This window comes from Spermophilus citellus (assembly GCF_964194105.1).
Source record: "Spermophilus citellus genome assembly, chromosome: 1".
NCBI classification, from domain to species: Eukaryota; Metazoa; Chordata; class Mammalia; order Rodentia; family Sciuridae; genus Spermophilus; species Spermophilus citellus.
This window is the reverse complement of record NC_138182.1, coordinates 160423952-160436941: the sequence shown is the minus strand read 5'-3', so window position 1 is coordinate 160436941 and position 12990 is coordinate 160423952. Positions and strand designations below refer to the sequence as shown.

At 42.3% G+C, this 12990-nt stretch overlaps 1 protein-coding gene across 1 annotated transcript; it reads left to right on the top strand.

Moving 5' to 3' along the window:
- The first annotated feature begins 1089 nt into the window (after nucleotides 1–1089).
- On the top strand, nucleotides 1090–2459 carry SMIM32 (small integral membrane protein 32). The gene has a single exon (XM_081295892.1). It carries the CDS (start codon nucleotides 1714–1716, stop codon nucleotides 2023–2025), a length of 312 nt encoding a protein of 103 aa, XP_081152018.1. The 5' UTR covers nucleotides 1090–1713; the 3' UTR covers nucleotides 2026–2459.
- The last annotated feature ends 10531 nt before the right edge of the window (nucleotides 2460–12990 follow it).

Genomic DNA, 12990 nt, shown 5'->3' with positions numbered 1-12990 from the left:
GACCTGGCACAAAATGCAGAGGGGAGAGGGGAATAAGTAATTCATCTCTTCATCATTCAGGGAATGTCACCAAGCTCTCCCCAGGTACTTTCCCTAGAGGAAGAAGAAAGGGGTAGAGAGACACAGATGTGAACTTGGCTGATCCAGTGAGGGTCTCAGACAAGTGACCAGGCAACAGGGCTATGATTACAGTGAGGCATGGGACATCTAGGGTGTAAACCTGAAGGAGATACCTGCTCCTGACCCTGACCTTGCAAGAACCTGAGAGCAAGAGTCTCCTTTAGATTGGTTCCTTAGGCTTCTTACCTGCTGCCTCCGGTTTTGATCTTGCTGGACAATGATCTCCAGGGCTTACAAAGAAGAAGCACAGGATCCATGGTGGACCAGGACAGGGTTCACCTTCTGGCTGGGGGTTTAGAAAGTTTCTAGCAGGAAGTGAGGAGTCTGGAGTCCTGGAAAAGGGGACTTCCCCACTCCCAGTCCAACTGACTGCTCACCTCTGTCCTGGCCACCAGTCCTTTCCAGGGCTTCCCAAAGTGGGTGGGTCATGGCCACTCCTCTTACCCCTCTATTTTTTAGCAGGACTGCAAATGCTGTTGAGCAAGTGAGCTCCTAGTGGAGAAGCACACTTACCCACAGGCTCCAGTTTGAACAAAAGTCTGTGCCTTTACTCGGGTGTGCCCTGCCTAAGCTATCCAGCAGCCAGTGGGGGCTTCACCCAAACTGGCTGGTGTCCATGCTCTGCTAAACCTTGTTTCTGAGTTTGCATCGCTCAACTGTCTGTTTTCCCTGTGGCTCTGTTCGTAGGTCTGTAGCTGTGTCTTTGACCCTCCATCTTTCTGTGACCCTATGGGCGCGCTTGCTAGAGGGCCCCCCTCTGCCCCCGCACCAACCCTCCCCCGCCCCAGCTCAGCTTTCTTGCTTTTTGGTATCCTCAGCTCCTGAGTGTTGTGAGGCGGGCAGTGGGCAGTCACAGCCGTGTCCTTCCTCGCCCTCATTGGTTCGCAGCTTCTCCCAAGGGGCAGCCCCCACCAATCCCGCCCCCTCCCCCCGCCCAGGACCAAAGCGCGCCCAGAGCTGCCTCAGAGCTATCTCCAGCTCAAACAGGAGCCTAGCAGCCAGAGGAAGTGAGGACAAGCTGGCCACACACACCGGGAAGTCTCCACAAGGACCCGGGACTGCAGGACTGCCTTGATAGCTGCCGCGGCGGTGGCGCCAGCGCCAGAGGACTGACTCGGAGGACTCCGCGCCACCCGCCCTCGGTGCACTCTGCGTCCAGTGCGGAGCTTCGGCAGCACTCACTCAGCACCTCTCACAGTCGCTGCAGCCCAGACGCGCGCCTGGAACCCGGAGCTCCCCCAAGCTGAGGGTAGGAGCCGAGAGAGCGGCTGTGAAACCGTGAGACAGTCAGAGACTTGGGACCTCTCTCTTGCTGGCAACAGCGATAAACAGGGAAAGCTTGAAGGGCGCAGGCACGGAGCTGTGCAGCTCCGAGGGCAGAGGTCCACCGCGGCGTGGCAAAGGCAGACGAACACCTAGGAGAGTGAGCGGAGGGTCCCGGGATCTGTGCTTTCCCCTCTGGTCGGAAGGCACCGACTCTCCCGGTCAGTTGCGCGCAGGGCGGGAGGAGGGCTCCATGGAAGCGCTGGCTAGCTCAGGTCAGCGCGAGGCCAAGTGAGGAGGTCCTACTGGGGTCGCCGGGACCCGCGGGCCATGTACGGAGACGTGTTCAACGCCACGGGCGGCCCGGAGGCGGCGGTCGGTGGTGCTCTGGCTCCAGGAGCCACCGTCAAGGCAGAGGGCGCTTTGCCTCTGGAGCTGGCCACCGCGCGCGGTATGAGGGATGGCACCGCCACAAAGCCTGACCTGCCCACCTACCTGCTGCTCTTCTTCCTGCTGCTGCTTTCCGTGGCGCTGGTCGTCCTCTTCATCGGCTGCCAGCTGCGCCACTCGGCCTTCGCCGCGCTGCCCCACGACCGTTCGCTGCGCGACGCCCGTGCTCCCTGGAAGACGCGGCCGGTGTAGCTTTGAACTAAGCCAAGGCCGCCGGGTGCCGCGTCCTGGCCTCCCCAAGACACTCCAGCATGAACCGGGCAGAACGGGATTGACATCGGAGGTTGCTGGTCCCTGGAAACACTTTGCTCAGACCTTTTCCCACGTAGATAGGCAACCGGAAAGTAAAAAGGGATGGAGACGTTAGGAGGCTGCACAGGATCCCTAGCTCAGTACCTGAAAGGCTGTCTTTCTTCCCCTAAACAGAGGGTCCAGTCGGGGAACCATCCTGAAAGACAGTGTGCCACCTGGGCTCAGAAGCCTTGCCTGCCACGGGTTGAATTCCTTACTTTGCCACGGAAGGGGCAGGAACCGCCAGCGCACAACTAGCCAGGAGCTGCCCGTCCCGACTCCCTGGCCCTGTGGCTGTCTCCCCAAAGATGCTACCGCATTTCTTGCTCCTTGGCACTGAGCGTGAACTCAGCCGGACCTTGGAATGATGAGAGAGAACCATAGAGAACCGCGTCCCCTTAGGGAAATGACACGACGCCCGAGTTTCAGTGGGTCCCGCCTAAGTCCAAATAGCCAATTCCTTCTGCGGGCAGAGATGGAGAGGGGTTCGGTGGAGAGGTGCAGTCTCACTTGCAGGGCGCGACTGTGGGGATCAGCATCTCACATCTCCATGAGCCACATTTCTACAATAAAAACTCACCGAATTAGATCCAAGCGCTGAGAACACTCTGGTTATTGGTTGCGCCGCTATGGGAAAGGGAATAAGGGCTGGTCCATCCGAGCAGGAAGAGACCCAAGTTTGATCCGCCTTCCCGGCCGCTGTGGCCCAGGTCAGTTTAATGATAACCTCCTCCTCCTCTCTAGCTTTCCCCAGTTACTTGCTCTGGGAAGTTTTTTCAGAACGGTCTCTAGGGAAAATTGCTGCCTGACCTGCTGAATAAATTCTTTTTAACAGGACTCCCTGGAGACTCTCTGCGGGCAGTTCCTTCCACCCGCCATCCTCCCCTTTGCTCCCTGGACCTGAAGCCTCCCAAGAGCCATCCTGAGCCAGAAAGGCTTAAAGGTCAGGTAGAGAGGGCAGGCTCTGGCACTTCCTCCCGTGTAGACAGGAACTTGCCCTGGAGAACCCCACAGGAAAGAAATGATGACTAAATCCCTCCAGGAGAAAGAATTTCAAAGAATCTAAAGGGAATAGAGAACTTTGTGATAACCTTGACCAGTTTCAAAGTTAGCCTTATTCTAAGGAGTCTTTCTTTTTATTAAATATTTTTGGGAGTCATCTGGCTCAATGTGACACTAGAACTTAGAGAAGTTTTGACTGAAAAAAAAATGACAGATTATCTAATTCAGTAATTCAAAAACATTTGGGTCACTGGGCTTTGAGAATTGGAACAAGATAAGAAGGACTCTTGTCCCTGGCCAGATGCATATAGCCATGCAATTCTGCAACATTTAAGGGTTGTCAGACATTGAAACATTCTAAAGGCCAAGTTTGGGGTGCAGAAAAGACCAGCCAGGGCTCCCATCACCACTTCTCAGCACAAAATTCTCCCCGGGTTCCTATTCTGGGAAGCAATGGAAAAGTGAATTAGAAACCAAGAATCCCAATTCTGTGGTCATCTTACAGAGCACCATAGCTTAGTCTTTGGAACCATATCCAAATTTCTCCAGTTTACAGTAAGGGTAACCCAGTTCATTTGCACCGACTTTGGTTGCAGAGAGGACTAGATGGGAAAAAATGTACAAAATACAATCCCCTGGCTGGTGTACCAAAAGCACATGCTATTGATCTGGGGGATCCTTCAGCCTTGATCTGGGATTATGAGAGGTAGAAGACTAATGTATGAACAGGACATTCTTCCACCATATCGCAGACTTGAAGGTAGTATGAAAGATGGTCAGAAGACAAGCTCTAGAGTCTAAACGTCTAGCTTTAGATTCCAGCTTCACCTCTGAATAGCTACGTGACCTTGAGCAAATTATTTAACCTGAGCTTGTTTCCTCAGCTGTGAAATGGATATTATACTATCTAGTTCTACAGGGTTGAATATTAAGCAGTATGACCAATGTGACATGCTAGCACAATGCTTGTACAAAGTGACCACCCAAGTATAAGCTATCGTTATAATTGAGCTGCAGACTTGAGGCAGCACTACTGATGGGAAAGGCTGAACCCCAATCATGATGCAGTCTCACAAAAGCCCACTACCTTGTGTGACCACAAACAAATGCAAGAGCTGGTCCTTTCATGGGAGAAAGGTTTCAGTGGCTTAGAAATCCCTTGTAGTTCCTAGACCATTATCAGCTAGAATCAGAGTGATCCAGGAGACTCTTGGGATCCCTTAAAGTAAACCAAAAAGTGCTAAGATGTATACAATTTGGAAGGTATCTGATATCTCTCTTGCATTGCAGTGACCCCAGCCACCTCAGCAAAGGCTTGGCCACTTCAAATGAAGAGACTCTTCTGAAATAAATTCCTGGGTAATTGGACTTACATAGAGCTTGAATCTAGAAAGCAAGCTGGGTTTGTAAGAGTGCTGTTTTCCAGCACTATGAACCTGAGTAACTTCATTTCCTTTTCTAGGATAGTGTTGGACTAGCTGAGTGGCAGTGGGTTTTTCCTCACATTGGATCCAGCCTTAGATTCTCCCCTAAACAAGTGACATGGCCAAGTTCATGTCTGCCCTCCATTAATATGCAGAGTTAATGAAATACAAGGTAGTGATGACACATTCAGACCATGTTATGGACCAAAAGAATACAAATGTTCTTCCAAAATTTCTATGTTGAAACCCCAACTCCAAAAACAACTATATTAATTAAGATCACATATTGTCCTAGGATGGAACCATGATCCTATAGGATTAGTGTCCTTATGAAACCTGGGACATAGTGAGACAGAACATAGTGAGATGTTGGCCATTCGTAAACCAGGAAAATGGCCCTCAGAAACTGAATCAGCCAGAATTGTGATCTTAGACTTGCTTCAAGAACTGTAAAAATTAAATTTCTGTTGTTTAAGCCACCCAGTATATGGTATTTTGTTCTGGTAACTCAAGTTAAGATAGATGGCTATTTGGGACGTAGATCTGAACACACACTCTCCTGCCTTTTGCTACCCTAATAATTCCAGGATGCCTTGGAACCATCTTTAGGCAGTTGGGGATGGCAAGTTAAAAATAGGAATAGAGTAGCCATAGGTATCTGGGCTCCTCTGGTAAAACCAGCCACTACAAGCAGGCAAGGAGGTTAAGGAGAAGACATTTTTGATAAGTGATGGGTGGGTGAGAGGTTGGAAATTGAAACAGCAAAGTGATTGTAGATACTAGGAACTAGGGAGAGGCAAAAGGCTGATTCCTGGGACCAGGTGACCTGAGCTTGACCATCTACTCTGGGCCTCCATCATGTTTCTAAATTTCTGCTAACCTGTTTCTTCAGCTGTAAAATGGAGACAATAATACTAACTGCCTCATAGGATTTTCAACACTGAGTGAGACATTGTAGGTGAAGTGTTAACTCATGTTTGATATACAGGAAGTGCTCTGAATGTGAGCAATCATCATTAACCAGGATGACCATTTTAGAAGCGCTTGCAGCAGTACAAACAGTAACTGCTTTCCATCAGTGACTTGCAGTCCTTTTTCAGGAATGTGCTATCACAAGACAGTACAGAGGTCTGCCACTGCACAGCCACTGTGCCCAGAGTTGGAGATCTCTTCTGGATCTCATCCATTCTCATGGCTTCAGTTGCTTTTCAGATGACTCTTGCTACACAAGCCCACTCAATATCTCTATTGGCTATCTCATAGGAAACCTCAGACTCAACAAGTCTAAAACTCTTCATTTTTCTTAATTAGATGCTCCTTCAGTCTTCTCAATTTCAATAAATTGCAACATATGACTGTCCAAAGGAGAGAGAGAGAAAAAAAGCATGGTTGTCATTCTTAACGCCAACCTCTTCTGCATCCTCCCATATGCAATCATCACCTGCACTCCATTCTACCCCATCAAATACACACCGTCTCCACAATCACCACCCTACCTCAAAGCCCTACATTCACTTTTACATCTCCAATCAAAACACACATCTGATCATGGTATCTGCCTCCAGCAGCCTCCACTCTAATGGTTTTTCCTAGTACTTGTGATTAAAAACAAAACCCTAACCTTAGCCTATGAGGCCTAGAATCATCTGGCCCCACCCACATCTCCTCACATCCCTCTTGTACTCCAGGCTACAGTGACAGTGGCCTTCTTGGTCCTTAAGTTCCCTTGCCTAAGATGTTTTCTTTCACCTTCCTTTGGCTAATGCCTTTCATCCTTTAGAACTCTACTTAAATCTTTCTTCCTCAAAAAGGACTTTCCTAAAATCTCTAATAGCCCCAAATCATCTCTGTAATCATAGCTATTAAATGACAATGCAATTATAAGCCTAATGTCTTTTCTTCCTACTAATATGTAAGTTATATGAAGTCAGGGACAACATCTTCTTTTCACTGTTTTTTGAGAAACTATGTTTTAACCACAAAACAGGTACTTGGTATTTGTTGAAAGCAACATGGTGGGAAAACAGTGCTAGAGCTTTATCTGTATATTCTTCATCTGAACATATCTCCTTTGATTTTCCACCTTAAACAAAAATTTTATCAGATGAAATATTGACTTGAATTCTTCCTTACTTATTGGTCTTCCAAGTAGCCAGATTCCTGGGGCAGTAATCCACAAAGTTGTCAGCAAGTAACATTTCCTGTCTCCATCTATGCAACACCTCAGGTATTATTGTTATTTCCTGAAGAGACTAAAGAACATGCAATTTTTTAAAGTTTGTACCTTTAGCTATATCTGCATGAAATACTTTTTCCCGTTGCAAAGCACAGACCTTAATATCATTCACATGCTTGTTAATTGCCTTGAATAAGAAATCTGTTTAATCTACTTCACATATCACCTTACCTTTTTCTGCACTTAAACATTAGCTTCTAATTAGACCTTCTTTGGGCGCTATGCCTAAAATTGCAATTACTCTCCTCTCTCACCCTGACATCTCCTTTTTCTTAGAATTCACCAATAAATTTACTATGCATTTTATTTACCTTGTTAGGTATATCCATCAACCAAAATGAAAAACTATCAGGAAAATTGCTTTTGTTTTATCCTATTTATCCTCAACTTGACATCTAACAGCTCTCAAATATTAATTGAATGAATAAACAATCTGATACTGTTCAGGGTTAAACAAAACAAAACCCCCAGATATCCCGCAACGCAGGAGCAGAGTCTGTATGTTAGTCTCCTTCATTCTCTGCTCCTGTTTGGGCACCCTCCCAAACTGATCAGATTAACCCCTAACTAGCCAGGAATTAAATACTCTTATGTTATAGCTTTGCTTTCAATGAGGCAGGAACTTCAACTCCAGCTCTACAATCTAGCAAGAGGCTTGATTTGAACAAAGCACTTGACAGTTCGATGAGAGTAACTGAAAGAGTAAGTAGTATCACCTAGCTCATAGTCTAAGTAGTTGAAACAATATCACTGTGGTGCGGGGTTGTGGGGTCCTTTCTCACAGTAACCTCCCAGAGGCAGCAAAACACTGAAATCTTCATCCCTTGACTTCCATATCCACTTCTACTTCCCATCGTCATATCTGCTTTCCAGCCATTGTAAAGGAGAAAGAACATTCCTCTTCCAAGCAGAAGTGGCACATATCATTTCTGCTTATATCCTATTGGCTAGAATTCAGTCACATGTGGCCAGAAATCAGGCATATGACTTAACCTAACTCGAAGCCCCAAGGACTGAAAAAATGTGTTTTCCAGATGAATGTAGGTGGTCTACAATTAAAGAAGGGGAGAATAGGGATCTGTAAAATTTCTAGCAGTTTATCACACAATAAAGGGCCTTTTCATATGAACATCATTTATGAACTATTTGTATATTGTAAATCTCTGCTTGCATTCATCATCTTCATATCCACTGACATCACTAACTTGGCCTAAACAACTCTAGGTTAATGAAAACCACATTTCAGTTTATGTAAAAACAAAAGGCAATCAGGGAATGTTTACCATTAATTATGCTTTGAAATAATATTGACACAACTATAGATGGGGGCAAAATCTGTCAAAGCCCTCCAGACCCCAGTGCTTTTCTTCTTCCCAAATTTCTTCCCTTATATCACCCACACACACTCTTCGGCAAAATAATCTTTTATTCTCAAGTGCAAAATATGAGTCACATATTTGGTCTGTCATATGTTCTCTCTCACAAAGGCATTCCCAAAAGTGGCCCACCTGAGTGCAAAAGGCCTGTCCGTCACATATAATTGTCAGGGAAGAACATTATGGGCTAGGCCAGGACACCAAAATCAAACTACAAGTTTGTTTCTTAAAACCCTCACCTCTGTAAGCTCTGAAATACAGTGCACCATTTGGGTTATTTTCTGTTATCATCTACATCGAAGAAACTGTCCTTTCTCCTTTTTCTGGAAAAATGTTAAATGTCAACAGGTTAAAGCTCCAACTCGACTGGCAATTTTAATACGTTATCTGAGCAAAAAATTCAGGAACTTGATTACTTGACCCAAAAGTTCAAAGACAAAGAATTTAAGAGTGTTATAATTTCTTAGTTGAATTTCCAGCTTTCTCATGAGGTATGGTAATGAGACCTAATAAATTACTGAGCCAGAATCAATTCAACTAGCAGTTGTCATATTACATTTTAAAAAAGTGAATTCTAGTATTAAAAAGGAAAACCCACTCTGCTCAGTCAACAAGTCCTGGTGTGCTGACTTATTACGTGGTGTCAGGAACTGCTCTAGCAGAGAGATAAAGGTCTGTCCTTAGATCTTATGTTCTCATGAGGTGACAAAAGGGTAAAGAGATATATTTTGTGTGACATAGTGAGAAAAGCTATGCAGAATGTTCTCTTGGTTATATAGGAGGAAAGACTTGGAAACCAAGCCAATTTCTCTGAGAATCCTTTCAAATTAAGGAGCGATAGCCCCACCCATGATCAGCTTATATATTTGTCAAAGAACATTAAAACAGATGCAAAACAAACAAACAAACAAAAAAATGCAAACTGACTACCAGAACTGGTTTGAAAGGAATGTGCATAGTCAGGCATGATGGCACACACCATTGACCACTCAGTGACTCAGGAGGCTGAGGCAGGAAGACTGCAAGTTCAAGGTTAGCCTCAGCCACTTAGCAAGATTCTCAGATACTTAGTGAGAACCCACCTCAAAATAAAAGGACTAGGATGTAGTTCAGTGGTAAAATGTGCCCTAGTTCAACCCCCAGTATTGAAACAAACAAACAAAAGTAAATGCGTAAACGTCTAGTGGTTAGCTATTGGAAGAAAGGTTTTAGTTTATGCTTTTCTGGACTGTTAAATCCTCACCATTTATCTCAGATAAAAGTATTTTTTTTAAATGAGCTAATGGGTGAGATTTATTGGATGAAGAAGGGATAAGAGATTAAGAAAGTTTAAGGAGCTTTTCAAAAATCCATGCCCAAACACGAATAAACTGCCTCAATAGGAATTATATTCACATAACTTGGTACAATATGGATCCTAAGAGTCTTAACCACCAGATTAAAATCGCCCCTTTCCCACCTCCCATCTAACATATTGTAAGATGGAGATGGTTAAGCAAGCTGGCCAAAAGCTCTTCTTTAAAATTTCCCAGTAGCCCCACTACCCTAAGCTTCAAAATATAGCAATAAAAATGATTGAGGCTGAAAAATTTTTTTTAAAAAAAAGTTTATTGAAGAATTATAAATCTGACAACAAAAATCACAGTAATATTTTATAATGTTAATTGTGGGAAGGTTTTAAAAAATACTTCCTCCTTCTAACCATATACAGACTATGATAAACTTCTAAATAATTACTTTCTTATAGGCATTGTCCAGTCTGACAGACTTCTTATAAATGTTTATAAAATAGAGAAGTGCACCAAAACTGCATTCTGGATTTTAATAGGGAATAGTACTAGTCATTGAGTCTCACCATCTGAACTCATCATCTGAATGTTTGGGCTTTAGCAATTTGAAAATTAATTATCTTAAATCTGAAATCTTTTGCCAGGAAAAGTGATTTTTGTTGTTTTTTAAGGAATGCCTCTAAAATAGCCAATGAAGTTGCTACCAAGTACCTCACTAAATGCCTTTCAAAGAAAATGACAGAATGAACTGATTTGCAGTAATTGATTCTTGTAACGAAGTCTTTTCTCTAAAGAAAAGAATAAGAGCTTTCATATTTATTCTTTTGATTCAAAATATTTAGTTTAGCTTTCTCTACTTTTCTAGTCAGAATGCATGCCACTCCCTGCTCCCAGCCACTTGGAATGAGTTTGTACCTGTTGTGTATGTAATCCAGAGGGTGGTAAAAGTATGCATCACAGAGAGGGAGATAACAAAGCTAGTCTATGATTTACATTTTTTTCAAAACAGGATAATCAGAAACCTTTTAAAAGCACAGCTAATTCACAAAATAGAAAATCAAGTGTTGATCTACCAAGGACAAACAGCCTCAGAAATAATTACTCTAAATCAAAGAAATAACAGAAATGTAAAAGATATTAATTTTTAAATGAGTTCTTTTATGCCTGGTTGTTCTAAGTACTTTTTTTGTTATTACTTCATTTTTCTATAAAGTGAACTTTTATTTTACAGATGAGGAAAACTGAGGCAGAGTCGTTAAGCAACCTGCAAAAGGGCACAGAAGTATGCAGCCCAGGACTCAAATGCAGATTCTAGAGTCAGCTCTGTAAAAGCTGTCTTCTTATTCTGCCTCTCAATCACCCAGCCAAGCCCCCTCATTTACAATGACATCTAGAGAAGGAAAATTTAGTGATTTAACTTAAAAAAAACCCAGAGTCTAGGTTCAAATCCTCTATCAAAACATAAGAAAAACACATCAATTCCCTTACAAAGAGAAAGAAAAACAATCAATTATACTGAGCAACCCTCATGCTTAGTGAAAAGGCATGATATATCATATTTTCTATCACTAGCACACAGATAATTCAGCAGGTTGTAACAACTGAAAATCCCATCCCTCTTCTATAACTCCATTCAATGAAACATAAATCAGAAAAAATTACCAAAAAGAAAAAGACACATTAAGCAGATTTTGAGGTTTATTAAAATAAAGTATTAGCAAACAATATGCAAAAACAAATTTAAGAGTTATGGCTTTGAAAAGCACAGTATAGTAAAACCTAATACATTTTTATAAGTATCAAAAGGATAGCAGAATTGAAGCATCATGCTACAATTTCATTTTCTATAACATGAACAGAAGCAGAACAAGAACAAATAGGAAGCAGTCCTACAGTGCAGCCATTGGTTTGGTCTTTATCATTTACATATGAAAGATCTTTTTAAAGAGAGTGTAGGTAAGTACATACATTCAGTTTCAATGATCTTAACCGAATTTAAAATAAGTGAATTTTAAATTGCAACTTTAAACAACCAGGTTAAAAAGAATATCTCTAGCCCAACCATCATCCTCAAGAGTTCCTCTAGTAAAATCAAAGCAACATCATTTCCAATAGTATTATACAGGAAAATCTGACCCTATAAGATTTTCTTTTACAAAACACTTGGGATTCTTTGGCCTAACTGGAGTTCTCTTATAGCTAACACCAGTTAGTTTTAAGACAGGCACTATCTACTAATAGTGGGTGGGGATTTATTTATACAAAATTCTGAACTTTTAAAAATCACAGCAACTTCAAATAAATCCTTAAATGATAATGGCTCATGATTATTTTAGAAATTTTAAGAACTGAGTTATGTGGACAAGAACCATAAAACCCTTTTCACTCTGCCACGATCAAAGATCCTGCTCTTTTCAGCAAAATAACTCATTACTTATTTTACAGCAAATGCTACCAACAATATTACAGCATGTACTCTTACAAAATAACAATAAACAAAACCAGAATATATGAAATCTTGTTTATTGGTTTGGGTATACCACCTAATTTTAGAGTGTCACTTCAACTATAATGCTGTTGTATTTTGTTTTGGAGATGAGTTTCATCTTATTTTTCTTCCCACCCACCCATGGGTGGATCTAATCCAGGGTCTCCCACATGCTAGCAAATGTCTACCACTGACCATCATCCACAGCCAGGAAGGCAAACTTCTTTTATGAATAATCCAGTTTAACAAAGGCTTTATAATACTGTTACCTCCTGTAATCAGGACACACTAAACTGCAATCCACTGAATTCTAAAGAATTATCCAAATTTCTCTCCAGCAAGATTTGTTTATGCAGGGGAGAAAAAAAAAATGCCTTGCAAGTATATTCAAGAATCTCACCTCTATCAATGAAGAAAATAATGTTGTTCAAATAATGCTGTTGGGGAGAACAGGCAGCAAAAGGAAAATTACCCTCCAAAAATCTGTCTTAGTTAATATCTGAGAAAACCACTTAGGAAAACTCACTCCCATAAAAACCATTAAACAATTCTAAAACCACCACACTGTCTCACCTTAAAAGATACTTGCTTATCTTGCTGATGAAAAAAATCAGAATGAACACTTATATTCAGACTCCAGACATCAAGAGTTCTTAAAATAGGTCCAAAAATGCAACTCATCAATGAAGGCTGAATTCAATAATTATCAAAAGATTCTTCCTTCTTCAGGAAGTAAAAAGGATAATATATTTTAAATGAGAAACGTGACAGTAACTCAAAGTACCATTAAGCAAATAACTAGAAAAAGTATTAAAAAATGGACCTAGACTGGAGTATGAGATGTTCTCTATAATACAAGTGCAGCACTTTAATACATACTACCAAACTTTTTAGAGTTTCTCTGCTATCAGTAGGATTCTGTTTTTTTGTAAACCTTTTCCTCCAAAAGGACACTATTACAAGGGAAGGAACGGTTTCTAACAGGTACCCTCAGGTAATAACAGGGAAGGTTTTATAAGGTGAACCCTAGTTCTTATCTTGACAATAGCCT

Excerpts from the sequence above, each read along its gene's own strand:
- SMIM32 (XM_081295892.1), top strand. The coding sequence starts at position 1,714 with ATGTACGGAGACGTGTTCAACGCCACGGGCGGCCCGGAGGCGGCGGTC.